General features: G+C 58.0%; 3 protein-coding genes across 15 annotated transcripts; 2 read left to right on the plus strand and 1 right to left on the minus strand.

Annotated features, from left to right (window-relative positions):
- Nucleotides 1-1,645: 1,645 nt before the first annotated feature.
- Nucleotides 1,646-14,443, plus strand: SCAF1 (SR-related CTD associated factor 1). 4 transcript variants are annotated; one of them, XM_026481806.4, is made up of 11 exons: nt 1,646-1,684; nt 4,348-4,461; nt 4,709-4,766; nt 5,511-5,605; nt 5,931-6,031; nt 6,122-6,237; nt 8,796-11,639; nt 12,262-12,344; nt 12,574-12,792; nt 13,580-13,708; nt 14,016-14,443. In XM_026481806.4, the coding sequence occupies exons 2-11, from the start codon at nt 4,354-4,356 to the stop codon at nt 14,205-14,207; spliced, it is 3,945 nt and encodes a 1,314-aa protein (XP_026337591.2). In that variant the 5' UTR covers nt 1,646-1,684; nt 4,348-4,353; the 3' UTR covers nt 14,208-14,443. The 4 variants fall into 4 exon arrangements, with proteins under 4 accessions (XP_026337591.2, XP_026337590.2, XP_044233997.2 ...); XM_026481805.4 differs by lacking the exon at nt 1,646-1,684 and adding an exon at nt 1,733-2,147; XM_044378062.3 differs by lacking the exon at nt 1,646-1,684 and adding an exon at nt 1,733-1,995.
- Nucleotides 14,444-15,570: 1,127 nt separating this feature from the next.
- IRF3 (interferon regulatory factor 3) lies at nt 15,571-26,795 on the minus strand. 9 transcript variants are annotated; one of them, XM_057314554.1, is made up of 8 exons: nt 26,570-26,789; nt 19,973-20,145; nt 18,941-19,112; nt 18,785-18,855; nt 17,937-18,129; nt 17,458-17,838; nt 16,324-16,439; nt 15,571-15,817 (listed from the first exon to the last, which is right to left on the minus strand). In XM_057314554.1, exons 1-8 carry the CDS (start codon nt 26,613-26,615, stop codon nt 15,650-15,652), a joined length of 1,320 nt encoding a protein of 439 aa, XP_057170537.1. In that variant the 5' UTR covers nt 26,616-26,789; the 3' UTR covers nt 15,571-15,649. The 9 variants fall into 9 exon arrangements, with proteins under 9 accessions (XP_057170537.1, XP_048079723.1, XP_057170535.1 ...); XM_048223766.2 differs by lacking the exon at nt 26,570-26,789 and adding an exon at nt 21,029-21,259 and having other exon boundaries at nt 19,973-20,150; XM_057314552.1 differs by having other exon boundaries at nt 15,571-16,439; nt 26,570-26,795.
- Nucleotides 21,331-27,979, plus strand: BCL2L12 (BCL2 like 12). 2 transcript variants are annotated; one of them, XM_048223768.2, is made up of 7 exons: nt 21,331-21,444; nt 22,065-22,194; nt 22,410-22,552; nt 23,427-23,513; nt 23,601-23,692; nt 25,426-25,713; nt 27,760-27,979. In XM_048223768.2, exons 2-7 carry the CDS (start codon nt 22,088-22,090, stop codon nt 27,808-27,810), a joined length of 768 nt encoding a protein of 255 aa, XP_048079725.1. In that variant the 5' UTR covers nt 21,331-21,444; nt 22,065-22,087; the 3' UTR covers nt 27,811-27,979. The 2 variants fall into 2 exon arrangements, with proteins under 2 accessions (XP_048079725.1, XP_044233999.1); XM_044378064.3 differs by having other exon boundaries at nt 22,080-22,194.
- The last annotated feature ends 11 nt before the right edge of the window (nt 27,980-27,990 follow it).

Consider the following 27,990-nt stretch of genomic DNA (forward strand, 5'->3'; position numbering starts at 1 on the left):
CCGCCTTGGGGGGAGCCGGGCGGGGCCTAGGGGCGGGCCACGCTAATAAGGCTACTGCATAATCATGAGCTCCGGAGAGAAGGACTGGAGTCTCGGAACACTTAGGAGGCAAGGCCAGGGAAAAGGAGGAGCTATGCTAATAAGGGAAGGGGAAAAGCTTTCGTTGTGAAGGGGAATTCCGAATGGGGCGGGAATATGCTAATATCAGGACTATGCTCACCCAGAGCTGCGCCACGCGCTCTCGGCGGCGGGCCGCCTGTGGGCGGGGCTATGCTAATAAGAGCTCTCACTCTGTCCGCAGACGGGTCGGGAAAATCGTTCGGGGAGGTGCTATGCAAATGAGGATCCCGGAGACACCGCTTTTCAGGGCACCATGCCCGGGGCCTCGTTTTAGTAGGCGGGGCTCGTCGACTCGCGCGCGGCCGTATATAGGCGCGCTCCGAGGAAGGAGCCGGTTTTGAGGGGAAGCTCCACCTCCGTCCTGGGATCCCAGCCAAACTTCCGACCCGGGCGTCTAGGCTGGACGCTGGAGTCTCCGCCCGCTAAGGGACCCAGGCTTCCGGTTCCCGGAGTCCCAGCCAAGCGGAAGACAGCCTGGGAGGGGAGATGGGGCCCTGGAGGGGGACAGCGGGGTAACGGGACAGGGAGGGGCCGTGAGATCACTGCATTCCTAATCCCTGAGCCAGCTCGCCCAAACCGGGGTGGCTGGGTTATGAAAGGCCTAGGGCCAGGATTTCTGAGTCTTGAAGGAGGAGGAAGCTGAGGGCCCAGACTCCGGGGTCTCTCAGAGAGAATGGAGGCCTGAACTCCTGGGTCCCGGGGAGGAGGGGATCAGGGAGTCTTTCCACTAGGTTCCGTAAAGGAGGGAGCTGGGGGCCTGGACTCTTGGGTCCAGGGTTAGTGGAGCCGGGGAGTCAGAAATCTCGAGTCTGAAAGAATTCGGACTAGGAACCCGAACACTTGTGTCTGTGTGAAGTACGAGCCTGAGACAAGGAATGGTCTGAGGAAGGAAGGGCATGAGGGCCCGACTCCTGGTTGTGAGGAAGGAGGGGTCGAACTCCCAAGTCCCAGGGAGGAGGAAAATGGGAGTCCGGACTCTTGCTGAGTGAGAGGATATCGGAATTTGGACTTTTCCATCCTAAATGAGGAGAAGGTTGTAGGGTCGGGCTCCTTCGTTCTAAATTTAGAGGGGATTTAGGAGACCGGGATATTCTGGGATCCCCAGAAGGTGGACGGCGCAACTCCCAGCCAGCCCAGCTTTTTTTCTAACGCCCACTTTTCGGAACTACAACTCCCTTGCAGCGGCCCTGCTCAGTGCTCTACGTCACTTCCTGTTCTGTAGCTCTTTCCGCGCGCGCGCAGGGCACCGTGGGGGCCTTGTCGCGGGCTACCGCAACCCCGCCCACTTCACCTCTCACCTCCTTGCTGTCCCCGCGCGACGGAGGCGACGCGCGGACTACGCCTCCCGGCGTCCGTCGCGCGCGCCCCAGCCTGTGTGCCCCATTGGCTTCTGGGAAACTGAGTCCGGAGCCTTCCCACCAGCCTTCACGGCACCGTGCTCGGTACTTGAAGTCCCGGCAAGCTCGGCGGCGTTTTAGCTCCGCCCCTCTCCTCCCTCTGCTCGCGAGCCCCCCCAGCCCGCCCCGCCCCGCGCCGGGGCCGGAGCCGCAGCCCGAGCGGCGGGGTAAGATGGAGGCGGCAGTCTGGGCCGCGGGGCTCGGGCCTATCGGGGTGGGCGGGGCGGAGTCGGGTCGCTAGTTGTCCCGGGGTCCTCCCCACACGCCGCGGGGCCTGGAGGACTTAGCGGGGCGGCCTCGGGCCCGGCAGCGGCGGCGGAACCTGGTGCCGAGCGGGGGGCCTTCTGAAGGCCCCGGGACGCGTCTGTGGGTTCCGGGGGGCATCTACGGGGCGTCCCCGTGAGGACTGGGGACGTCCACCGGGCTGGACCGGGACTGGAACCTGCTCTCCATCACATAGCTGGCCTGGGTCATTTCTGTAGGCACTGTTGATCGTCTTTATGGGCTGACCCGAGGTTAGGGTCTGTTAATAGGGTTCTGGGGCCATCTTGAGATCTTGAGATATGTCCCAGGGTGAAGGAGGTCTGCAAGAGCTGAGGAGTATCTGCAGAGCCATCTATAGCACCCGGGGTATGTCTGTTAGGGTTGGGAGTGTCTACATGGGCTGACTTGAGGATGCGGCTCACCTACATGGGTCTGGGGCCAGTTAGCGGGCCTGGAAGAACTGTTCGAGGGCTAGGAAGTCTTTTAGGGCCACCCAGAGGGGTGGGATATGCCCACCAAGAGAGGGAAGCAAATACTGAGGTGTGCTGTGAGGCCTGGATGGGTCTCTAACGTCTGAAGAGTGCCTAATCTGGGTGACAGGAGGCTGGGGTCAGTTAGAAGGACCTGGAACCATCTAGGTGGCTTTCAGTGTGACTGCAAGAGTGCAGTCTTTATGCCTGAAGCAAATTCGAATGCCTTTTGGGGCTGGATAATCGTGTGGAGAACAAGACAAAGGAGAGTATTGGAAAATTTGCCCAGCTCAAATGTACTTGCATTTTATAATGTAATTCAAATGAAAAAATATTTTTAAATTCTGCCTTGCCCTGGAGCTATAGAGATTAGAATTAGTCCACGTTAATGTGGGGGAAGTCTGTAGGATCATCTAGATTCATTTAGTGCAATGCTCTTCGAACTCTTTTGACCTTGATCTACAGTAAGAAGTACATTTTTTATTGAGACCCATTGCATCCTGACATATGTATTTAATACCAAAGTCCCATTAATTAATATTTCCACTTACTATCAGTGATACACTGTGAAGAATTTTCTACTGCGTTCAATTTATTTTTTTTAAATAACAAGCTATATGTGAACCACTATACTGCTATCAGACTGTAGTTTGGGAAACACTGATCTAGAGGGACCTAGCAATGTCTGCAGAATGTCTTTTCATGTTGAAAAGATCTAAGGAGCCATGGGTGTGTCTGCAAAGCCCAGGGCATGTCTAAATGGGCAAGGGAGCATCTTCATACGCCGCAGAGGGCTTGGAGATCTGTGTGTCTGGATCTTGATTGGGCTTCGGTTATGTGACAGTCACTGTTCAGCGTAGCATGTGCTTCCCCCAGAGGTGCTGGAGAGCAGCTCCGGGGCTGGGAACTGTCCACCGGGGTTTATAGGCAGGACATGTTAGTGGGAGTTAGGGAAGGAACCACAGGCTCATTGCTGGGAGCTTTGGCGTAGCTTGGATGTGTGTGGTAGGAGAGAGACCAGGACCTGGGTGTTTGCTTTGCAGGTATGCAGTTGGAAGAGTGGCAGAGAAAGGCTAATAATGCTAAGTATTGTTACTTTGTATAGAGCGCTATGCTGACTCTGGGGCAGAAGTCAGTCCGCTTTCAATTCTCACAGCCCTTCTTGGAGGTGGATATTCCTATTGTGCTTATTTCCAGATAAGCACAACAAGTTGGGGGATGGTAGGGGGTGGTGGTGGTTACGGTTTCAAAGTTTTCTGGGTACTCTGAGACTGGATATTGTTTTCCAAGTAGCAGATTTGATGGTTCCAGGGAAGCCTGCAACTGAGATAGTCATGCTTTCTGAAGCCCTTATCCAGACACCCACCAATGTGAAGGATAATCTCTCAACTTTAGTGTGATCTAAGAATTTCTGTGAGGTCTCGAAAGCTTGAGCCATGCTTTCATCCAATGGCCAGATAGGCCATAGGTGGGTGCCCTCTGTGGGGTCGGGTGGACAGCATGCCTTTCTGAAAGCAGTGTTTTCAGTTCGGTACTGGTTTTGTACATCGCTCTATTGTAGTTCCATCTTTTGCATATAAATACAATTTTTTTGGTTCCGTGCCATTGAGGAGAATTGATGCTGTAGGAAGTTGTGTGGTATTTGAGGTACACCCAGCCCACTGGCACATATCTCAGTTTGGGAAAGGAGGGTTTACGAGACTATGAGACACGGTATTTGAAATCACAACTCAACCGAAACAAAATCTTGGCGTTGGGTTGGCTCTTAGGAGGGTGGGCAGTGAGGTCTTAAGGCTTGGCCATGGGGGAAGCTGTGGGCACTCGGGAGTGCTGTGTTGAAACGGGAGCCTGGGAAGGCCTCCCTTCCACAAAGGAGGCAGCTAAGGTCCAGGCAAGGGAAGAGAGCACACTCTGGTCCCTCCGATGGCTGCCCCGGGCCTGGGCTTCGCCCAAGGACTGGAGTGCGGTGGTAGAGGGAAGGGATACCAGAGAGGATGCTGGTCAAAGCGATGTTGGAGGCCCTTGAGGTCTTTGCGTCCATCTCCTGCTTCCGCGCCCCAGTCTCCACTCCAAACTCTCACCCCCTCAACTGCCAGGTGACCATGGAGGAAGAAGATGAGTCTCGAGGGAAGACAGAGGAGTCGGGCGAGGATCGGGGCGATGGTCCACCGGACAGAGACCCCACGCTTTCTCCTTCTGCCTTTATCCTGGTAAGGCTGCTAGACATCTGGGGCCAAGGGAGGCATGGGCTGCAAGTTCAGATCTCAGGGCCCAACTCCTGGGTCCTGGGGGGAGGAGGGGCTGGGGGCCTGGATTCTTGGCTCCTCTGAAGGGTTCGAGTTTGGTTATAGGGGTGTCTGGAATGGCTGTCTCCCCGGAGCAGAGCTTGTGACCATTTGCACGAGTCCCCTGACTGCACTTTCTTTCCACCCCCTTCACCCTCCACCTTTTCTCTAGCGGGCCATTCAGCAGGCTGTGGGAAGTTCCCTGCAGGGGGATCTGCCAAATGATAAAGGTATGACGGGTTCTGGTTCCTCTTAGCCTCCTGTCCCATCTCTGTGTTCTTTATCCTAATTTCATTCATAACCACTTTCCTGAGGCCTCCTGGGTACCACCCTCGTGCTGGCACAGGGAGCCAAAAGATGGGTCAGGCCCCATGGCTGCCTCAGAGGGGCTCCCAGTCTGGTGGAGGGGAGACACCGTCACCGTGCAGAAGTAGCCCGAGGCACTGTGAGAGGGCAGGAGGCCTGGTTAAGCAAGTGTTGGGGGAGACGGGTTTCTGGGAAGGCTTCCTAGAGGGGGAGACAGGTGAACTGGGTCTCTAAGGATGTATTAGAGATGACCGGTAAAGAGGAAAGCCTGGAAGGCAGAGGCACCCAGCAGGCGCATGGCACCGGCACATTGCAGGACTGAGTCCTGATTCTTTGGGGGGCTGGTGGGCACAGGGGTGTGAGCAGGAGGCAAGGCAGGAGAGCTCCGTGGGGACTGGGTCACAGCAAGGCTCTAATGCCACGCTGACTTGTCTGGACATCATCCTGAGGGCAGCTAGGAAGACAGAGGGGTGAGAGTGTTGGCACCTCAGAATGGTGTTGGGGATGTCCTTCTAGGACCGAAGTTGGGACGTAGGGAATGGAGGCAGAAAGAGCAGGCAGGCGCTTGCTTCCCTTGTCAACAGCCAGGGCAGGCTCCTCTTTCCTCTGCCCCAGAGTCTCTGTGTCTAGTCCCCTGTTTCCAATCCCCGACGCAAATCTCTCTCCAGATGGCTCCCGGTGTCACGGCCTTCGATGGAGGCGCTGCCGGAGCCCACGGTCAGAGCCCCGTTCCCAGGAGTCAGGGGGGACTGACACGGCTACTGTGAGTAAGAGCAGGGGGCTGGGGGCCCAGACTCTGGGGGCTGGGGGAGCTAGGTCCCTGGGGTTTGGATCCTGGAGTGGGTTTGGGAACCCAGACTCCTGGGGCTGGAGTTGGTCAGCAGCGGTGTCGGAGGGCCTGGGGACGTCATCTGTGGGGGTGGGCCTTGGATCCCGGAGGCAAATCAGGTTGAAGGAATTGGTTGGATCCTGCATTTTCTTGGGGTTTCAGACGTTTGGGTTCCTGAGAGTTTAGAGGCTGGGGAAATGGGATTTGTGGGTCCTCACATGAGCAGGGACAGGTTGGAGCCCCTCCTGGCCTATTGCAGGTGTTGGACATGGCCGCAGACAGCTTCCTCGCGGGGCTGGTGAGTGTTCTGGATCCCCCAGATACCTGGGTTCCCAGCCACCTGGACCTGCGGCCTGGCGAGTGAGTAGTTGGGCAGCTGGAGCGGGAGAGGCCTTTGGTGTGGGAGCTGGAAGCTTCCCTCAGGCTCACTCACCCCCTTCTGCCCTGCAGAAGCGAGGACATGCTGGAGCTGGTGGCCGAGGTCCGAATCGGGGACAGGGATCCGATCCCTCTGCCCGTGCCTAGCCTGCTGCCCCGTCTCAGGGCCTGGAGGACAGGCAAAACGGGTATGTGGGGCCAGGGCGGAGCTGCGCAGGCGGCCTCAGAGTTGTGCGGGAGTCAGCTGTCGTTGGTAGTAATAGTAGCGATCGTGTCATTTAGACAAAACCTTTAAGCCTTTGCCTGTTAGTAAAGGCTGTGCGTACGGACAGACCTACGTAAAGCAAACACCGATATGATCCCTAGCACGAGGGAGTCGTTAGCACGTGCGAGGCACTCAGTGTCCGGGGCTCCACGTGGCAGAGGAACTGCAGTGGGAATTCATCTCCCTGGGAGCCGGGGACTCTTAGCTCTTAGTTTCTGATTCAGTGGCTCGGGGGTGGAGCCTGGGAACTTGCATTTCTAACCGGTTCGTCGGAGATGCCGCTGCTGCAGGCCCCCGGGACCCTGGTGGGAACCCCAGGTTTAGCCTTCCCTTCTGCGTGTACGTCCACAGTTGGGGCGAGAGGAGAGGCAGGCTCAGTCAGCTCAGGTGCGGCACGGGGGCAGCTAGGCGTACTGTTCTGCAGCTGGCTGTGGCTCCCCAGTTTATATTTCCCTTGACCTTTTTTTTACAGCCGTGGATTGACTTGTGCATTTGGCTCAGGGAACATTGTACCTAGGACACACCACACTCTCGGGGGGCCCACAAGAATATTTTCATTTCTTTTCAAATTAGAAGCCATAGAGGATAGATAAACAAAAGGGCATGGCAGTGTCGTAATAAAACTTTATTGATAAAAAACAGATGGCCTTGGGGATTTGGCCCCAGGCCTTCAGTGATATAGATACATCTGGAACCTAAGAGTTGTCCTGCGGGGGAGGGGGGTGCTGGGGTTATGTTTTATTTTCTTACTACAGGTGGTTTTCTTCCTGTCTTTGGAAACTATTAAGAACTTAGGGGAAAAAAACTGATCCGTAATCCTGTGTCATTTAAAAATTATGTAAAGAAGCGGCTGTCTTGCAGTTCCGGACTGCTCCAGCCTGTTTTATCCTCTGGTGGTGGTAATGATTCATAAGCAGGAGAGCAAGAGCTCATGCTCGCTGAATCCTTGTGCCGGGTGCAGTCTAGTTCGTTCCACACAGCTGCTTGTCTGGTCCCCTCGTCCTCGTGAGGTGTGAATGTTATCATCACCATCTTTCTCTGCTTTTGTTTCTTTTCTTTCTTCCTTTCTCTTTTTTTCTTAGATTTATTTATTTATTTTAGAGGGGTGGGGAGGGGCAGAGGGAGAGAGAGAATCTCAAGCAGGCTCCCCGCCGAGCGTGGAGCCCGATGAGGGCCACGAGCTCATGATCCTGAGATCATGACCTGAGCCGAAATCAGGAGTTGGAGGCTGAACTGCGCCACCCAGGTGTCCCCTCCTGCTTTGTCTTCTTCCATAGCCCTCAGCAGCGGGTGGGCTTTCTGTGTGGCTCATTGAGATTTCTCTCCCCGCTCGATGTGAGCTCCTTGAAGGCAGGGACTTTGTCTTTTGTGTTCACTGTTCTATTTCTAGTACCCCAGACCGCACTTGGCGCAAGATGGGCGATCAGTAAAAACGTCCTGAGTGAATGAGTGAACCCCCATTGTAGAGATGAGGAAACCAAGGCAGGCAGCGGTTGAGGTCCTTATCCTTGGTCACGTCACGGGTGAGGGCTTAGAGCCTGGGATCGGGTTGAGAGGTGGCTCTGGGACTGTGCTCTTAAGCACTGTCCCCCTGACCGTGCTGGCATCCTGGCCGTTGCAGGGTCCCTATAGATGTGGTTGAGAGGGGGACCTCGGCACCCAGTGTGTGTGTCCAGAGGTGCAGCCCTGGTCCGTTGTCGCCATGTGTGGGATTTATGGCCCTGAGACCAGGTCCTCAGAAAGCACGGTCTCGGGAGGGCAGAGGAGGTAACGCAGGAAAGCACGGTGTCCGGCCGGCAGGAGGGGGCGGATGCTGGTTGTCCCTGTCGCCTGCCACTGGTGTTTCTGAGTCCTGAGCACATGCAGGCCCTTGAATGGGGCTCGTCACAGTGTGATGTATGTGGGGTGAGGACTCAGGCAGTCAGGGCTCCCCAGCTCTGCCATTTCCCGGCTCTCGAGAGGGAGTTTCACCTTTGCAGCCGCACACGGTTCCCTCCATAAAACAGGATAAATTTCCACCAGAGGCAGCCAGAGCGGCGGGCCGGAGCTTGGCCTCGCAGGAGGTCTTGGGTTCAAATCCCGGCTGCCCCGCTCTGGCCTGTGTCTTCTGTGGTAACACCGGTTGGAGGGGTATCGGGCGCTGCAGGCCAGTGGGTGTCTCAGGATACAGGAGCACAGGCTCGGTGGCCACATTGACTGAGTTGGCACCCCAGCTTCTCCCCGCTGTGGGCCCTTTGGGAAGATACTGCAGCTCCCTGAGCCTCAGTGTCCTCCGGTAAGGACGCAGTACCTGCAGTGAGGAGTTGTAGGAACGTGCTGTGAGCCAAGCTAAGTGCTCAGAGCTGTGCCTGCTGGTGCAGCGAGGGCCGCCGGAGGGGGGCAGTGGCTGGGGTGCCGTCCTGCCTGCGGGCCCCCATGCAGGACACCGGGAGGAGGGTGTGCACCTGACCGTGGTTCTCCGTCTCCACCGTTTCTTTGCAGTTTCTCCACAGCCCCACTCTTCTCGACCCTCCTGTGCCCGCCACCTCCTCACCTTGGGCACCGGAGACGGGGGTCCGGCCCCACCCCCTGCCCCCTCCTCTGCGTCCTCCTCCCCCTCCCCCTCCCCCTCATCCTCCTCCCCTTCCCCTCCCCCACCTCCACCACCCCCAGCACCCCCAGCCCCACCTGCCCCCCGATTCGACATCTACGACCCCTTCCACCCCACCGACGAGGCCTATTCCCCACCGCCTGCTCCGGAGCAGAAGTACGACCCTTTCGAGCCCACTGGCTCCAACCCCAGCTCCTCAGCGGGGACCCCTTCGCCTGAGGAAGAAGAGGAGGAGGAGGAGGAAGAGGAGGAGGAAGAGGAAGAAGAGGAAGAAGAGGAGGAGGAAGGCTTGTCTCAGAGCATCAGCCGCATCTCCGAGACCCTGGCGGGTATCTATGATGACAACAGCCTGAGCCAGGACTTCCCAGGTGACGAGAGCCCCCGCCCGGACCCCCAGCCCCCACAGCCAACGCCAGTCCCTGGAACACCGCCCCAGGTGGACTCCACCCGGGTGGACGGAGCCACCCGCCGGCGTGTCTTCGTGGTGGGGACCGAGGCAGAGGCCTGTCGGGAAGGCAAGGTCTCGGTGGAGGTGGTGACAGCTGGTGGAGCCGCCATCCCGCCAACCCTGCTGCCACCGGGCGACTCAGAGATTGAGGAGGGCGAGATCGTCCAGCCTGAGGAGGAGCCCAGGGTAGCGGTCTCCCTCTTTCGGGCCAGCGGCGGCCGGGCGGCCCGCCCTGCTCCTGCAGCCGCGGCGCCCCCCGCGGCCCAGCCCCCGCCGCCGCCGCCCGCTCCCCGGGCCCCGGAGGGGGATGACTTCTTGTCTCTGCACGCCGAGTCAGACGGCGAGAGTGCCCTGCAGGTGGACCTAGGGGAGCCGGCCCCCGCCCCGCCGGCCGCCGACACGCGCTGGGGCGGCCTGGACCTGCGCCGCAAGATCTTGACCCAGCGGCGGGAGCGCTACCGCCAGCGCTCGCCCTCCCCGGCCACCGCTGCCGCCGCCTCCGCCGCCCCCGCGGGCCCCCCCACCCGCAAGAAGTCGAGGCGGGAGCGCAAGCGGAGCGGCGGCGAGGCCAAGGAGGCCGCCTCGTCCTCGTCGGGCGCGCCGCCGGCCCCACCGGCCCCGGCCTCCCCCTGGGACTCCAAGAAGCACCGCTCCCGGGACCGCAAGCCGGGCTCGCACGCCTCGTCGTCGGCCCGACGCCGCTCGCGGTCCCGCTCTGCCCGCCGCCGCTCACGCAGCACTGACCGCCGCCGCGGGGGCAGCCGCAGGTCTCGGTCCCGGGAGAAGCGGCGGCGGCGGAGGCGCTCGGCCTCCCCGCCCCCGGCCACCTCCTCCTCGTCGTCCTCGAGGCGTGAGCGGCACCGTGGCAAGCACCGAGACGGCGGCGGCAGCAAGAAGAAGAAGAAGCGGTCGCGGTCCCGGGGCGAAAAGCGGTCTGGGGACAGCGAGAAGGCCCCGGTGCCCACCCAGCCGCCCTCTGGCTCCAGCTCCTTGGGCGGGGAGCGCGACAGCCGCCGCCGGGGGGCTGTGCCACCCTCCATCCAGGACCTCACGGACCACGATCTCTTCGCCATCAAGCGGACCATCACCGTGGGCCGGCCTGACAAGTCCGACCCCCGAGGCCCCTCACCGGCCCCGGCCTCGTCGCCCAAGCGTGAGGTCCTGTACGACTCAGAGGGACTGAGCGCCGAGGAGCGGGGTGGCAAGAGCAGCGAGAAGGACCGGCGCCGCTCTGGGGCTGCCTCCTCCTCCTCTTCCTCCCGGGAGAAGGGATCACGGCGGAAGGCGCTGGATGGGGGGGATCGGGACCGGGACAGGGACAGAGACAGGGACAGGGACAGGTCATCCAAGAAGGCTCGGCCCCCCAAGGAGTCAGCGCCCTCCTCGGGCCCCCCGCCAAAGCCACCGGTCAGCAGCGGCTCGGGCTCGTCCTCCTCCTCGTGCTCCTCTTCCTCCCGGAAGGTGAAGCTGCAGTCCAAGGTGGCAGTGCTGATCCGCGAAGGTGTCAGCAGTACCACGCCAGCCAAGGAGGCCGCTTCGGCCGGCCTCGGCTCCATCGGGGTCAAGTTCAGCCGCGACCGGGAGAGCCGCTCCCCCTTCCTCAAGCCCGATGAGCGGGCCCCTGCAGAGGTGGCCAAAGCAGCTCCGGGCAGCACCAAGCCCAAAAAGACCAAGGTCAAGGCCAAGGCTGGGGCCAAGAAAGCCAAGGGGACCAAGGGAAAGACCAAGCCATCCAAGACCAGGAAAAAGATCCGCAGCGGGGGCAGCAGCGGGGGCAGTGGCGGCCCTGTGACGCTGAAGAAGTCCAAGGCGGACAGCTGCAGCCAGGCAGCGGGGGCCAAGGGGGTGGAGGAGACTTCCTGGTCCGGGGAAGAGCGGGCAGCCAAGGCCCCCAGCACCCCGCCCCCTAAGGCAGCCCCTCCGCCCCCCGCGCTCACACCAGACTCACAGACCGTGGATAGCAGCTGCAAGACACCCGAGGTCTCCTTCCTTCCTGAAGAGGCCGCCGAGGAGGCTGGGGTCCGAGGTGGGGCAGAGGAGGAGGAGGAGGAAGAAGAGGAGGAGGAGGAGGAGGAGGAGGAGGAGGAGCAGCAGCCTGCCACCACCACAGCCACCAGCACAGCTGCAGCTGCCCCAAGCGCTGCCCCTAGTGCGGGGTCCACAGCCGGTGACTCGGGGGCAGAAGATGGGCCAGCCACCCGTGTCTCCCAGCTGCCCACGCTGCCCCCGCCCATGCCCTGGAACCTGCCTGCTGGTGTGGACTGCACCACCAGCGGCGTCCTGGCCTGTGAGTGTGCTGGGTGGGGGGGCAGGGCAGGCTGGGGCAGACAGAAAGGATGAGGTCATAGGGGGACAGACTTGGAAGCAGTGGGGATGCCTTGGAAGGGGGAGGTACATGGTGTCCGAGACCGTGAGGGGCTTGGGTGGGTGAAGGCTTGATCGGGGTCTGTCCAGAAGGCTCACCGGTGTCTGGGTGTGCTGGAAGAGGGCGGGCAGATGAGCACCGGGGCGGCTAGCCCAGCACAGACTGGAGGGGTGGGCGGTGTCCTGGGGACTGCCTGCAGGCAGACTAGGATAGGTGTGGTGGAGGGACCAGAAAGAAGAGGGTGAGCAGGGAGCAGTGTCCCTTGGGGGATGGCAATAGGCCACGGGGGCTTGAGACGGAATGTCACCTCTGCCACCACCTTGTCCCTGAGCGACCTGGCCATATTGGCCTCTGACCACACACGTACCTTAAGTCCTAAGCATGGGGCGGGGGGGCAGTGCAGTGTGATTCTCTCAGTGGCCGAGACCCATGGCCTCTCTAGGGCCCCAGGGTGGGAGATGGCAGCAGGTGGCCAGGTGACGCTCACTGGCCCCTCCCGTGTCAACTCCTGATCTCCTTGTCCTCAACTGTCCGCCTCTTGCAGTGACTGCACTTCTCTTCAAGATGGAAGAAGCCAATCTGGCAAGCCGAGCAAAGGCCCAGGAGCTGATCCAGGCCACCAACCAGGTGGGCTCCCCTGGGGAGGAGTCCCCACAGTCCCTTCTCTGTCCCCTGATTCCGGTTAGGAGAGGAACTCTAATTCCCAGCAGGCCTTGGGACAAGGAAGGGTTTGGCCAGAAGAGGAGCCTCTGGCCCCTGGGACTATTGGGAAACCGGGGCGGGAATAATGGGGGTGCGTGGTCCCTCTTCCCCTCCCCCTCCCTTTGTTCATCCCCTCTCCGACCTCTTCCCACAGATCCTCAGCCACCGAAAGCCACCCTCGAGTCTGGGGGTGACACCAGCTCCTGTGCCCACCTCTCTGGGTCTGCCCCCTGGCCCCTCCAGCTACCTGCTCCCTGGCAGCCTGCCCCTGGGGGGCTGCGGCTCAACCCCTCCCACCCCCACTGGGCTGGCTGCAGCATCCGACAAGCGAGAGGGCAGCAGTAGCTCCGAGGGACGTGGGGACACAGACAAGGTGAGCTGGGCTTGGGGGAGGTGGGTGGCAGCTTTGCAGAGAACGGGAACAGATGCTGAGACACAGGGGCCCGAGGAGGACAGGAGACTGATGCCAACAGGCGGGAACTCAGATCAAACCAAAGTCATTAAGTTGTAAGGAAATCAGCTTTCCCTCAAACGGACGAGTGGGAGATGGGCGCTGGGCAGATTTTTTTTTTTTTAATTATGCGCGCATAGGGAGGGAGAGGGAGGTACAGAAACGGACGGCGTAAACACACCCACGTGCCGACACGCGTCCGGACGACTGTGTGCTTCGTGGTTACTCATATCCCTCCCTCCGCATCGTCTTGTGTAAGAGAGAAGGTGGTTTTACAAAAGGAAAATCAGGCATCTGGTCTGGGGCAGGAGGAGGAGTGGTTGCCGGGCAGATCCGGACAGGTTTCCCACCAGCTCCGTCTGGCTCCTGCGCGTGGGCCTCAGGGCGATTTTCCTTTTGGTCACGTTTGCCTGTTGCCCCGTCCTGGTCCAGCAGCCCGTTGCCCGCCTCTTACTTCATGTACATTTTGTGCGGGCAGTGGCCGTGTGGATCCTGGTCCAGGGCCACCAGGGACGGCCCAGGGTCCAGCCGAGCGGATGCTCAGGTGACCGTCGGAGGCCCAGCCTGGCCTGCGGTCTGGGGTGACTGCGGCAAGGGGAGCGTAGGGCAGAGGTGGAGCGGGCAGCCCGGGGAGGGGAGGCCAGGGCTCTGCAGGAACTCATCTGGCCTCTGCTGTCCCTTCCTCCCGCCCCGTCACCACCTCTGCCAGTATCTGAAGAAGCTGCACACTCAGGAGCGGGCAGTGGAGGAGGTGAAGCTGGCCATCAAGCCGTACTATCAGAAGAAGGACATCACCAAGGAGGAGTACAAGGACATCCTGCGCAAGGCTGTCCACAAGGTGGGGCCTGGAGGGGAACAGGGACGCAGAGGCGGGGCAGAGGGTGAGAAGGAGAGACGGACTCGCACAGACGGATGTACACGGATGGGGACCCGGGAGTGGTGGGTCTGTCTGGAAGGTGAGGAGGGTGACGGGATTTGCTCAAGCCCCCCTGGGCCCATCCTGCTGGCATCAGGGGTACAAGTAGGGGTGTTGGCCTGGAATCGGGGGCAGCAGCTCCCGTCCTAGTTCCCACCTGTGCCCAGCAGTCCAGGTGGAGGGGACCCTGGGGGGCTGGCAGTGACGGCAGCTGCCCCTCACCCCCTAGATCTGCCACAGCAAAAGCGGGGAGATCAACCCAGTGAAGGTGAGCAACTTGGTGCGGGCCTACGTCCAACGCTACCGCTACTTTCGCAAGCACGGCCGCAAGCCAGGCGACCCCCCAGGGCCCCCACGGCCGCCCAAGGAGCCCGGGCCCCCTGACAAGGGTGGCCCAGGCCTGCCCTTGCCCCCTCTCTGAGCCCCTCAGCCACCCCTTCCCTCCTTCGCCTCTTTGGAATTCTGGACGTATTTATGGCTCCACCTCCCCACTTCCCTCCCCCCGTCAGTGGGGTGATTGGGGGAGGGTTGCTGCGGGGAAGAGGAGAGCCCCCTGCCCTACCCCGCCCTGTTCCCCTTGCCCCCAAGCCTGTTCCCATCGCCCCTCCCTTCTGTTTGTGCCCCTTCCCCAATTTCATTAAAGATTTCATGAAATGTTAGCCCCGAGCCCCATGAATTTAGCCCTTTCTTTTCAGAGACCAGTTTGGGAAAGCGTTGAGAAGAGATACGCAGGAGGTCTGGCCCCAGTCTGAGGGTGCTTAGCCAGGTGTGACTCGGGGCAGGGGCACTCGCCTCGCTGGGCCTCAGTTTCCTGATCTTTGAAGTGGGTGTTGGAGGGATGAAGACCCAGGCAAGTGAATCACTTAGAAGCATACCTGGTACATAGTAAGCCGCTGCTCTTGACAGAAAGTGGCGGTGGGTGGGAGGTTGGGGTCCCAGGTCCCACCTGCTCGGTGTCTTCCAAGCTCAGGGCACTTGGGTGCTATCGGTCTGCCCTGGAATTGCCCCAGAAACAGGATCTTCGTCCCCCATTGAGCTGGATTCTCTTTTTACCAGTCCTACGAGGCTGGGGTGATCTTATCCACTCTCCTAAGGTAGAAAGGGAAACTGAGGCGCAGAGCAGCAGGGGCCACACAGTGAGTCAGGGCCACACTGGCCTCCATCAGTCCCCATTACCCCAAACCCAGACCTAGTGAGGAGAGGCGGTAGCACCCGGGCCGCTGCGGTGGGCGGGCTTCAAGGCTGGGGCATAGAACTCCTCTACAACTGCCTATTCCAGCCCCACGCAGAGGGGGGCTCACGGCCTGGAAAGGAGGACTTGCCTGAGGTCGCCCAGCAGGAGCTGGGAGGGGACCTAAGCCCCCCCCCCCCAACAGGATGATCCAGATGAAAGGCTCTTTGCTTACTGGATGGTGGCCTGAACTGTTCACAGACAAGACAGGGGTTCTAGATTCTGCCCCAGGGCCTCCCTTGGAGAGCAGCAATCCTGGAGTCAGACTGGATTCTAACCCATCTTGTGTTTCATGCTTTGTGGCCTTTACTCTTCTCCAAGCATCAGTGCCTTGGTGTGTAAAATGGGGGTGACTGTCACCTCCTCACCAGGTCCCTGGAAAGAGGTAAGGTGACAGGTACCAGCTGCTCCCTGCACAGTGTCTGGTCCTCACTGCATGAGGACCTGGGTTGTGGGTTGCTTGCACAGATGAGGTCCTAAGAAGGAATAATGCCTAGCCTAGGTCAGGGCTAGCCTGGACCTAGCTAACACCCAACACCAGACACACAAGTGGTGATAGTAGCAAGAAATAGTTTATTGGCTAAGGTGAAGGCAGGAGGAGGAGGGGTGAGGGGTCAGACCTCCCTAGTGACCTAGAAATCCATGTCCTCAACCAGGTCCTGGAGGTAGGCCTTGTACTGGTCTGAGGTGAGAGTGAGTGGGTAGCTGTTGGAAATGTGCAGGTCCACAGTGTTCTCCAGTGAGGAAGCGCCCCCTGACCGTGCCATGTCCAGCAGGGCCCTGAGGCATGTGGGAACAACCTGCAGGAGGTGGGGGGGAGAAACAGGAGTCAGGGGAAAGACAACACTGTTTACTGTCAGGGGTGGGGTTGAGTGGACTACAACTCCCAGCAGCCCCGACTGTAACCCAGGAGGAACCATTAGGCCCAGGGCTGCTGGGAGTTGTAGGTTCCCCCATAACCACAGCCACCAGTGGCCTGAGAAGTTTCCTAGGGCTGAGAAGCCAGAGGGGTTCCCAGAACCTAGGGCTAAGCAGCCTGTCGTCAGAGGACTCCTAGGAGCTGTAGTTCCTCACAGAGGCTGCTAGGACTTGTAGTCCACCGACTTCCACATGGTTTTGAGAGTTCAAAACAAGTTCTGGGGGTGAGGCCATGAGAGGGACACCCAGAAGCTCCTGGGGATGAGGAACTGGTGGTTGCAGAGAATCTTGGAAGTTGTAGTTCCTCAGAGGGGCTTCTGGAAGTTGTAGTTCCTCCTCCCTTCGTTAAGATCCACCCCTTAGCTCCAGGAGCCCAGGACTGCAGCACCTTGACCATCACGAGCTTCTTGGTCCACGGCTGGTCCTGGGGCCATGGCTCCCCCACGCAGAACCAGAGGGTGTAGCGTGGTGAGTGTCGGCTTCCTTCGATGAAGGCAATCAGATCTGGGGGCCCGAGATTCTAGTCAGGCATGGGAAGAGGCCCCTCCACCACCTGCCCCTCTCTGCCCCCAAACCTATCAGCCTCACCTTCTCCCCTGACCTGAAGCCTGACATACTTACACCACCATGACCGGATGGCTGCTGATCTAGGAAAAGTCCCGGCACAATCTTAAATGTTTTTCCTCCCATCATGGTGGGGCTGGAAGATCTAAACTACCCCCCCCCCCATTTGGGATTGGAAGGAGTACTCCCCACAAAGACGTTCCCTGATTCTGGAGTACGAGGTGGTTGGCAGTTTCTGTTCTTTAACCCCCTAAGGCCACGTGCTCCTGACAGCCACTAGCCACTGTGGCTATTTCCATTTAAATAATAACTAATTAAAAGCAAATACAATTTAAAACTTCCTCAGTTGCATTGGCCTAAGTACTCAATAGGCACATGTGGCTGGTGGATACCAGACTGGACAGTGCAAATCCAGAACATTTCCATCACTGCAGAGATAGCTACTGGATAACAAAGCCCTGGAGGACTTCTCTCTCCTGTGTCTATCTACATAATAACTGGTAATGCTGAGGACGATGGCAGTTAATTCCTCCAGCACTGTCTGCACACTGGGCCCTGTGCCTCCTACCAGCTCCAGCAGAGGAGACAGTCCTCAGGCAGACTCCCAGCAGTCCCATCTTTTACCCCAGGTTATAGCACAAGCAAAGCAGCAGGGTCTGAGTTGGAACTCTGGGGTCTGGAGGTTTGAAATCTCTTTTCGTTTCATTTAGAGAGGGAGGGAGAGTGGCAGGGAGCAGCAGAGGGAGAGGAAGAGAGAGAGAATCTTAAGCAGGCTCCACGCTCAGTGCAGAGCCCAACTCGGGGCTTGATCTCACGACCCTGAGATCATGACCTGAGCCAAAATCAAGAGTCAAACACTTAACCGACTGAGCCACTCAGGCGCCCCCAGACCCCAGATTTCTTAACCACCGTGACCTACTCTTTCCACAGCAGAGCTATAAGGCCTTGCCTCACTCACCTGACATGAAGGGCCTCAGGTCGAACACGTCTCCTTCCTCATCCTTAGGGACCTCGCCACTGGGCCCATGACTGCTGTCAGGGAGGAGCTCCTCGCCCAAGGCCCAGTATGTGTGGCAGTGCCCCAGCCTCCGGGCCCAGAGCCGCTGTCCTGCCCTGCACAGAGCTAGTCCCCCGCCCAGGCAGCTCAGCACACGCCTCACGTAGCCCATCACGCCCCTGTCTGTCAGCGACACCCCAGGGTCTGGCAGTATTATTGGCTGTCCAGGCAGCGTCCCGTCCCCTGCTTCTGATGCCACCAGCCGCAGGCCCCTCGGGCAGAAGACCGTCTGCTGGAAGACTTGGCGGCCCCGGTAGAAGGCAGTCACCTCGAACTCCCACTCTGGGCAGTGGCAGAAGTGACATGAAGGGGGAGTGAGATTGAGAGAGCATAAGGGGACCCATCGCCCCAGCACCTCCCACGCCACAGCTGGCACTCACGTTCCTCAGGCACCAAGAGCCGCCTCAGGGGGTTTTCAGGGAGCTCCGAGTTCGGGCAGGGAGCAGGGATGTCTACAGTGGGGCTCAGTAAGAATGGAGGGGTCTGCTCAGGGACCACAGCCAGGCTCGAGGGCCCCCCATCTGGCAATGGGGCCAAGACCATGTCACTCAGTAACCCCTCTAGTATGTCTTCCTGGAGAGAAGAAAAAAAAGATCTGGGCATTTCCATAGCCTTTTCTAGAGACTTCATATGGGCCAGGCCTTGGGACCCAGAGAGGAGTCAGACCTGAGCACTGCCCTCAAGGGGCTTCCTGTGAGGGGATGATGCGGGGGGTGGGGAGACAACCGTGGGCACAGACAGCAAAATATATGCTCTGCTATATGCTGGGTGTTACCGTTGGCTCAAGGGGAGCAGCTAATTCCAGCCCAAGGATCTGACCCTATGCAAGCAAGACCTAGGCAGAGAAGGCTGGACACAATTTCAGAGGGGACTTGCCCTGTCACAGATAACAGCACGATCGAGGGTAGGGTGGTTCAGGGTTCCCAAGAGGCTGAGGGTACTCTAAATAGCAACAGAAGCTATGAAATTCTGGGGGCCCTAAATGCCTGGGGAACGCTCTGAATTTTCTCCTGAGGATGCTGGAAGCCATGGAAGGGCTATGAGCAGGGGAGGGACAGGGTCAGCTCTAGGTCTGGTTGGGGGACAGCCTGCAGGAGAGAGGATGGAGGCTCAGGAGGAAGCCTGGGGTGATGGTCCAGGGGGAGAAGAGGACGCCTGAACAAGGCCATGGGGACACAGAGAGAAGATGGGTCAGACTGAGGGCAAGAGGGTTGGGGTGCATTCTTACCTGGGTATCCGAGGTATTGCATCTGCCGTTGGTGTCCGGAGAGGTGTCCAATTCAGGAAGGTTCCCAGCTCCTGTCGAGGAAGGTGGTGAGTGGAGTAGGGTGTTGGGCATGCTCAAGATCCCATCCCCCCATGGGAAGCCCCACGTCTGGCACACCTGAGATCACAAACTCATAGACCTTGTGCGGGTCGTGGGGGTCCTTGCTCCGATCCTCGGCTAAACGCAACCCCTCCTTCCGGTTCAGGGCGGATCGGAAGTTCCTCTTCCAGGTGGGCAGATCAGGTTTATCCTTTCCAGGAGTGTAGGCACCGCTGGCTTCTGCCCACGCCTGGGGATTCAGTGGGTACCAGGACAGTGAGGAGGATGACCGAGACCCCGCCCCAAGGGTTCTCTCCCCTGCGTTTTAACTCGGCAAGGATCCATCCCCAAACTCTTGGATTCTCTGCATCCTAAGGCCCTTCATCTTCACCTTTTGAAAAGCTTTGCTTTCTAAGCCAGCCTTCCAGAGCATACTGGGTGTCTAACTCTGCCACCAACCTGCCCCAGGACACCTTCTGTAATAAGGCCGCCCCCTCGCATTCTAACTTGGGTTACCACCGAGGCTGTATCCTAATTTGGTGAGAAATCACCTCAGCTTCGGGGCCAAGTCTCACCCCTAAGGTTCCGAGCCCCGCCCTCTGCGAGCCCTGAACGCCCAGTTTGCATTTCTTTTGAGTTCTTTTTTTTTTTTTAAAGATTTATTTTATTTATTCATTCGACAGAGATAGAGACAGCCAGCGAGAGAGGGAACACAAGCAGGGGGAGTGGGAGAGGAAGAAGCAGGCTCATAGCGGAAGTGCCTGATGTGGGGCTCGATCCCATAACGCCGGGATCACGCCCTGAGCCGAAGGCAGAGGCTTTAACCGCTGTGCCACCCAGGCGCCCCGCATTTCTTTCGAGTTCTAACCCCACTTTTCCGGTTCTTTTTCCGGAACCCGGCCGCTCCAACCTTGCCTGCTATCCGACATCCGTGGGCTGATCCTACCAACCCTGCCCAGTCTTGTCCTAACTCCACTCACCTCCACCTGCGGGCGTCAGCGCCGGCCAACCACACGCGTGCTAAGCCCACTTTCTCGGCTCCGCCCCCTGCGAGTCCACCCCCTCCCTGCTGCTAGCTCAGGGTTCCCCGCGTCCGGGAAGCTCACGCACCTGGAAGATGCCGAAGTCCTCCTGCTGGGCATCCTGCCGCAAGCCGTGCTTCCAAGGGATGCGGAAGCGCGTGCGGCTCTCGTCCAGCCAGGCCACCCCTTCCAGCTGCCCCAGGTCCAGCTGCGACACCAGCCAGGGCAGGATCCGCGGCTTTGGGGTTCCCATGGTCCAGCCTGCGCTGAGAGGACAGTTCGTGGGCGCGGACGGCCTCTTAGGGCCATCCGGCCCGAGGGTTCCGCACCCAGACCTTCCTCTCTTGGGGCCGCGGTGCAGTGTCCCTCACTTATGTTTTCCTGGGTTATAAAACAAGACACCTCCTCTTTTCATCCTCCAGACAGGCTCCCCTAATTCATCGAAGACTTCCTCCCCAATGCATTTGAGATTCCCCTTCTTTCCCCACCTTTTTCGGCGCAGACCCTCTACCTCCCCAATTCCGCCAGTGTAGATCCTTCCCTTTTCCGTTGTAAACCCTTTTCTCCTCTCCCCTCCCCCACATTACCCAACGCAGTTACCTCTACTTCCAAGGTAGAGCCTCCCCTAGTTATTTCAGGGCAGACGTTATTCACTTGTAGATCTCTACCTCCCGCACTTATCCGTCTTGTAGACCGCTTCTACAATTCCCCCACAGAAGAGGCCCCCGCCCATTTCCACCGTAGACCCTCCATCCACCATGCAATCATAGACCGGACGCCCCAACAGCCTCTCTCCTCTAGGGGGGGCGGGCGCGCGCGCGCACGCGCGCACACACACACACACTCTGTAGAGTGGACTGCCTCCCATTTTCAGAGTCCACTCTTCTCTCCCTTCTCTCCCGCAGACGCCTGCCCTTTCCCCCTTCCCCGCTACTTTTTCTGTTTTTTTTGTTTGTTTTTTGTTGTGTTGTTTTTTTTTTGTTTTGTTTTGTTTTTTTTTTTTACAGCCGACATCCAGCACCACCCATTGCTTCACTTTCCCTAGAGTACACAGTGACCCTCTGGACTCTCAGGGCAGACCCATTCTTTCTCGCGCTTCTCGGCCCGGACGCCACCAATTCCCTAGATCTTCCCTGTTACCTACGCGGAGGGTCGCGGCGCGCTGGGTGTAGGACCGACCCCTGCCTTTCGGGGTCCGATAGCTCTCGAACTTGCAGCTGCACACCCTCCTTCCTGTCAGCTGAGCTTCAGAGTAATGTGGTCTTCTTTTCTATCGATTTCACGAAATTAAAACAACTTTATCCGCGGTGGGTTGACTGACTCCAGAACCAAAGAGGAGGCACCAAAAGCCCGGTGGCCCCACCCCATGCCCTTTTTCGGCCTTCCTGCCAATGGCATGCTGGGAACGTCACATGCAAATTAGATGGGCATCCAGCGCTCCGCCTCTCCCACAATAGGGCCGTCGCCAACCCGGCCCAGTGCGCAGGCGCGGGAAAGTTGAACTAAGGAAAGTTTATGCACATTCAGTGAAGGAGGAGGGGGTGGCGGCTCCGGCCCCAGGTAAGCCGGGCCTTTGGGAGGGCTGGGGTGAGAGGGGAAGAGGCCGGGATCTCGGAGCGGGCACCTCAGTCCCGCTTCCCCGACATCTGTGCGCCCCGGGTCCCCAAGATTCCAGCCTGGGTCGGATAAGGAAACTACACCTCCCAAGCTGGCTGCGCGGAGAGCAAGAGCGGACCGAGGGGAAGATTTGCCATGAAGCCTTCTGGGATTCGTAGTTCCCGATTCTCTAAGCGTTTGAGCAGCTTGGCATATGCCTTCAGAATCCAGAAGTCGGAGCCCCAAGTCCCCTTCTCTCTCAGACTCAAGAATTCAGGTCCCCCAACCCTCTTCTCCGAAAACTCGAGTCCAGCCCCCAGTCCCTTTCTCCCTTAGACCCAGGAATCCGGGTTCCCAGACGCTTCCTCTCCAAGGATCAAGGAGTCTTCGTCCTCATCCCTCTTCTCCCTCTGAGGACTCAAGAGTCTGGGTCCCCAGACCCTAACTCCCCTAAAGGACTTAGGAGTTCAGACTCTCAGCCCTTCTTCCCCTGGGAACTCACGGGTCCTGACCTCCTTATTCAGGGACCAGGCATTTAGGCCCCAATCCTCCACCTCAGTTCAATGCTGGAGTCCATCCCCCAGCTCCCTCTTTCATAGGTGCCCCCATGGCGGGCTCGGAAGAGCTGGGCCTCCGGGAGGACACGGTGAGAGTCCTAGCTGCCTTCTTTAGGCGAGGTGAGGCTGCCGGGTCCCCCATTCCAACCCCACCCAGGTAAGAGGAGTTGCCCTCCTCCCTCAGGAGCCTGCATCTGGGGTGGGGCCCTCTCTAACTCTTGTGCCTGGTCTCAGTCTGTCTGCGTTCCCCTCTCTTTATATCTGGCTCTTTTCCTCGTCCCTGGGGTTGCAGTGAGAGGCCTTCAGTGGGAGGAAAAAGGGACTGCTTGCAAAGGGGCCTCTGGGGTCACTCTCTGAGGTCCCCTTCCCCAGGAGTCCTGCCCAGGAGGAGCCAACAGATTTCCTGAGCCGCCTTCGAAGATGTCTTCCCTGCCCCCTGGGGCGAGGAGCAGTTCCCCCTGAATCCCCTCGGCCTTGCTCCCTGCCCCTCCGCCCATGCTATGTTTCAGAGCCTGGTAAGAGATTTCCCTAGATCACCCATGAACTGGCAGGGCCAGAAGCTTTGATTCTTTTTTTTTTTTTTTTTTTAAGAAGCTTTGATTCTTAAAAGCATAGAAAAGATAAGGAGCTAGTCCAAGATCACTCAGCTAAGAGGGGAGCTGAGTGGGGACTACCCTCACCATTCTCTGTCCCCCCACCCCCAGTTACATTGCTGTCTGTCAGTTCTGTGAGCTGGCTTCACAGGGGGGCTTTTGGTCCCCTTTTCTGTTTGTTATCTCTCTCCTCCCATGCATGCTTCCCTACCCTAGGACTTTGTAGCCTCCAATACCCGCAGTAGGAGACCTGGTTTTCAGTCACAACTCCCTGGCTGTTTGGTTACATGACTCTGGGAAATTCCTTTTCTTTCTTGCTCCTATATTTCTGCAGAAGCAAAGTAGGAATGTGTGCATGTGGGGGGGGGGTGTCTGTGGACTCGATCAAGAGTAACCAAAAGGTTTCCTCTCATATGTAAGCCTGGATAGACTAATAGTGGCTACCGAGAGTGCTAGCTTGAAAAGGATTTCGCAGCTGGGGAGAAGAGTTCTTGATCAGTTGATGACGCCTGAAACCAGCAAGGGATAGAGTGGTAATAGCTGGAGTGCCCTGTGTTTGCCTTTCTTGGAAAGGATCATCTTCAAGGTCTAGTTCAGCTCTAACATTCTAAGTCTAGTTTGGGGGACACAATAAAATGGGAAGTACAAAGGCCTTTTACCAAGTGTGCTCACTGGGCCTCAGTTTACCCCATTATGAAATGGAATCATTGCTACCTGGCGAGGTTGTTGGGACAAGGAGAGAATCCATAACTTCCCGATGTCCCAGAGACCCCATCATTGGCTCTTTTCACACCAGGCCCAGCTACTCCAGATTTCTATGCTCTGGTGGCCCAGCGGCTGGAACAGCTGGTCCAAGAGCAATTGAGATCCCCACCTAGCCCAGGTGAGGTACTGAGGGACCCCGGAGAAGGATGAGGGCAGATGGGTGGGCAGGGTTCTGCCCCCAGCTGAATTCTCTTCTGCCCCCCAGAGTTACAGGGAGCCCCACCCACAGAGAAGGAAGCCCTACTGCGGAAGCTGGTGGTCTTGCTGGAGGAAGAGGCAGAAGTCATCAATCAGAAGGTGACAGGCAGTCTGTTCCATCCCTTAGCTAGGATAGGGATTGTGGGGTGGTTGGGCACTGGCATCAGGACCTGGATCTGCATTCTCATTAGATGGTCAGGTGAGGAGAGGGTGGGACTCGGCTTCTATGAAGGGTTTGTAAGGGGGTCCAAGCTCATTCTGCTCCCAGCACCACAGGCCAATAAGCCGAGAGGCAAGATATCGGGGTAAGGAAAGCGACTTTATTTGGAAAGCCAGCACTCCTAGGAGATGGCAGACAACCATCTCAAAGAACCATCTCCCCCAGCATGATATTTGAGCTGCTTTATGTTAGGAATGGGGGAAGGGGGAGGGGAATGGAGTCAAAAGGTGACTGATGTCTGTAGACAACAAAGGAAGGTTGTGTAACGTCTTTTGTCCTTGGTCAGTTGTTTTTGTTTAAAGAGGTTTTACTTGGGGCACCGGGGTGGCTCAGTCCTTAAGCATCTGCCTTTGGCTCAGGCAGGTCATGATCCCAGAACCCTGGGATTGAGCCCCCCATTGGGCTCCCTGCTCCACGGGGAGCCTTTTCTCCCTCTCCCACTCCCCCTTCTTGTGTTACCGCTCTCTGTCTCTCTCTGTCAAATAAATAATAAAATATTTTTAAGAATAAAGAGGTTTTACTTATTTATTAGAGATTTTATTTATTTATTTGAGAGAGACAGAGAGCACGAGCTGGGGGGGAAGGACAGAGGGAGAGGGAGAAGCAGACTCCCCACTCAGTGGGGAGCCTGATGCGGGGCTCCATCCCAGGACCCTGGGATCTTGACCTGAGCGGAAAGCAGACACTTGACCGACTGAGCCACCCAGGTACCCTGTTCTCGGTCAGTTGATGTTTGTGTACAGGTCATGTCGTTCCTATAAATCTTACATAGAGTATAGTCATTTCTGTAAGTACCTCCTTATCTCCTCCGGTGAGGTAGATTTCCGGTAAAAAAAAAAAAAAAAGTTTTTGCGAATCTTAGCTGTAACATGCCTACGTGAAGGGCTAAGCAGAAGTTTCTAACTATGGGTCCCAGCAGTAAGGGAAACAGAAGCAGTATGGAGTCCAACGTGCTAAGCTTCTCCGCCGGGTTGTGGTCAGGGCAGCACCTTACACAGCAGCTTGCATTCACCGTTAGAGGGCATCCCTAAGACGAGGGGTGTGGCCACCCGAAATGATCTGGGAAACTGGGACCCGTTGAGGAATTAGGGACTGTATGGTGGTGGGAGGGGGGCTGGTTTGGAGAGGGCTGTCTAAAATCGGAAGCCCTGGTTAACTATATAGGGGCATACCTTAGAATGTGGGGGGAAAGGAACTGCCCGAGGAAGTCTGGCTTATGACTCGGTCCTGGAACTGGATTGGCTCAGGAGCTTGGGCGAAGTGTATGATCCTATAATATCAGTTGTACGGTGGAAGGCAGGGTTGTTGTAGGCACTAACCCGGTCTCCGGGGCTCTCAGGGAACCCGTAGGCGACGTGGCTATAAGATCTGTGTTCTAGAACTCAGATGATTAGGGCCTGGCCCTCACGGGCTGTCGGCCACCTTTCTAGGAGTAGTTTGGCAGAGACCACAGATTCTGGTCTATGATTGGCTGGTGTGATGGATGAGGGCGTGGCTTTGATCCCGTGTCGGGATCTCTTCAACTAAGAAGCCACGCCTCCCAGCCTCCTATTGGCTGGCTACGGGGGCGTGGCGGAGGCCGACCCAGCCTTTTCTCTTCCCCGCTCCACAGCTGGCCTCGGACCCGGCCCTGCGCGGAAAGCTGGCCCGCCTCTCAGCGGGCTCCTTCGCCCGCCTAGTGGAGCTGTTCTCCAGCCGGGAGGACACCCCTCTTCCCAGCCGCCCACGCCCCAACTTGCCCTGCCCTGGGCCCCCGCCGCCTTCCCCGGAGCCCCTGGCCCGTCTGGCCCTGGCCATGGAGCTGAGTCGCCGCGTGGCCCGGCTGGGGGGCACCCTGGCCGGACTCAGTGTGGAGCACGTGCACAGCTTCGGGCCCTGGATCCAGGCACACGGGGGCTGGGTGAGCTGCCAAAGCTTCTCTGGGCCTCCGTTTACCCAGTTGTAACTTGTGTCTGTGTGGTGGGGATGGTGGCTTCTTCGGCTTCTTTTCAGACATGACACGCGTTCTCCCAGCCCTACCATTCATCTGTTCTGTGTTTATTGAGCACCTACTGCACACCACTAGGTAATCAGTGCAGGCGCTCTGCCCGGCTTAAACCATTCTGATATACACTGACAGTTATGAGTGGGAAACAAGGGAGACCCCTTCCTGGGCCTCGGTTTCCTTATCTGTCCAGTGGGGAAAATAGAACTATCTCAAAGAGTTATTGTAAAGATTAAAGTAGGATCATATCTGTAAGATCTTGGCATCCTGTGGGCATTTGCGTGATTATCTGGTGGCTGTCTGCTTCTCTGACACTGCCTGCCACAATGGGCTTGCCCAGGTATCCCCCTGCCTCGCTTCCTCTGCTCCATTCAGGTGTCACCCCCAGTGAGGCCTCCCCGGTCCCCATTTAAAATCGCAGCCACCTCCAGACTTTCCCACCCACTCCCTTTCCCTCTTCATTGCTTTACTTCCTTCCATAACACTCTGTAGCTTCTAACAGCTTCTACCAGATGGTAGGATTGACTTGTTTTACTTATTATTTCTTTTTGTTTTTTGTTTTCTCTTGCCCCTGACCTATCAGCTTCACAAGACCAGGGCGTCTTACCTAGCTTGCTCACTGCTTTAAATCCATTGCCAGGCTCAGAGGTGGATAGGGTTCCAGCGCACTGGCAGTGTGACCTTGGCAACGCCCCAGCTACCTGAGCACCAGTTCCCCCCCCCCCCCCCCCCCCCCCCCCCCCCCCCCGCCCAACAGGCACCGTTCACTTACCTGCCTCGTCGCTGTGGGGATTCAGGGACAGAAAGCTGTATGCCATGCTCTCAGGATGTAACCATTGCTTCACAGACTGGCAGGAGCTGGCCAGGTGTGTTTGAGGAGCGGAGAGGAAAGGCAAGTAGGGCCGAAGCAGGGTGAGTGAAGGGCAGAAGGCGAGAGATGAGAGCAGGAGGGGCGGGGCCTTGTGAAGGTAAGAACTTGGACTCTGACTCTGCGTGAGCCCGAGTCCCTCTAGCTTTCTGAGCAGAGGGCGACGTGAGCTGACTTAAGTGTTAACTTGCGCCCTCTAGCGGCAGCATCGGGCAATACTGTAGAGGGCGAGGCGGAAGTAAGGAGTTGGGAGGAGGTGTCTGCGCTGGTTCAGGGAGGAGATGGGGATGGATCCGACCACGGTGGGGGTAGTGGAGGAGTCTCCCAGTTAATTTAGAGGTAGAGCTGACAGATTTTGCTTATGGAGTGGATTATGAGTGCTATTGATGAGTGCTAATGGGTGGAAGACGGGAGGCAAGGATGCTGGCCCTAGCAGCCGGAGGGCTGCACCTGGTGCTCCCTGAGATCCGGAGGATGAGGGGTGGGGGGGAGAAGGGAGGGAGCACGTTTGAAGAAGAGTCAGAGATGAATCCAAGTGGTCCAGTTAGGGTAGAGATACCCTTCAGACCTCAAAGGGAGATGAGGAGGGACAGCAGATCTACGTGTCCAGAGCGTAGCTGCAGATGCGTGTTGTTTATTTGTGAAATTGTTTTATTTTTTGGCCACGTGCACAGGCAAAGACTTTGAGTGAAATGATTCCATGTAAACCCCACAGCAACCTTATAGGATTGGATGTTATCCCGATTTTATGGAGAATGTCCCTCATGTAGAGGATGGGACTCAGGACTTTGACGTAAAGCCAGGGCTCTTGATCGTTAAAACGCCAGGACCCTGTTCCCCGTCTCTGAGTCTCTGGTCCCTGTGTCTCTTTCTCCCCGACACCGGTGCTCTGCCCTCCCCCCTGGGGCTTTGTCTCTCCTCCCTTTTTCCAGGACTCTGTCCCCATCCACCCATGGGTCTCTGATTCCTTGGATCCCCATCCCCCCACCCCTATACCTGTCTCTCTTGTCACTGGGCTGGTGGGTACGCCACTGTGAATGGAGGGTGGGCTCTTTCTGCGAATGCTCACGAGCTCTTCCACTTTTCCCCTCCAGGAGGGCATCCTGGCCATTTCACCTGTGGACTTGAACTTACCCCTGGACTGAGATCTTCCTCAGAAGCTGCTACAAGATTAGACCTCCTGTCTCTATGCTCTTTGTGTGCTTTTTCAGCCCTTCCTATTCCACTCAGGGTTGCGGGGTGGTGGCTGCCCTCCCTGTTTTTGCCAAAAAGAAATTGCTTAAAATTTTTTCATATTAAAAACTTGTTCAGGTATTGAATTGTCC

This window comes from Ursus arctos, unplaced genomic scaffold (genome assembly GCF_023065955.2).
Source record: "Ursus arctos isolate Adak ecotype North America unplaced genomic scaffold, UrsArc2.0 scaffold_19, whole genome shotgun sequence".
Taxonomy (NCBI): domain Eukaryota; kingdom Metazoa; phylum Chordata; class Mammalia; order Carnivora; family Ursidae; genus Ursus; species Ursus arctos.

Excerpts from the sequence above, each read along its gene's own strand:
- BCL2L12 (XM_048223768.2), top strand. The coding sequence starts at position 22,088 with ATGGCGGGCTCGGAAGAGCTGGGCCTCCGGGAGGACACGGTGAGAGTC. Across the intron at positions 23,693-25,425 it reads CAGAAGTCATCAATCAGAAG|CTGGCCTCGGACCCGGCCCT; the intron begins GTGACAGGCAGT and ends CCCGCTCCACAG. Across the intron at positions 25,714-27,759 it reads TCCAGGCACACGGGGGCTGG|GAGGGCATCCTGGCCATTTC; the intron begins GTGAGCTGCCAA and ends TTTCCCCTCCAG.
- SCAF1 (XM_044378061.3), top strand. The coding sequence starts at position 4,246 with ATGCTGGTCAAAGCGATGTTGGAGGCCCTTGAGGTCTTTGCGTCCATC. Across the intron at positions 12,345-12,573 it reads TGATCCAGGCCACCAACCAG|ATCCTCAGCCACCGAAAGCC; the intron begins GTGGGCTCCCCT and ends CTCTTCCCACAG. Across the intron at positions 12,793-13,579 it reads GACGTGGGGACACAGACAAG|TATCTGAAGAAGCTGCACAC; the intron begins GTGAGCTGGGCT and ends CACCTCTGCCAG.
- IRF3 (XM_057314552.1), bottom strand. The coding sequence starts at position 26,615 with ATGGCATACAGCTTTCTGTCCCTGAATCCCCACAGCGACGAGGCAG. Across the intron at positions 18,130-18,784 it reads GCAATACCTCGGATACCCAG|GAAGACATACTAGAGGGGTT; the intron begins GTAAGAATGCAC and ends TCTTCTCTCCAG. Across the intron at positions 17,839-17,936 it reads GCTCTTGGTGCCTGAGGAAC|AGTGGGAGTTCGAGGTGACT; the intron begins GTGAGTGCCAGC and ends GCCACTGCCCAG.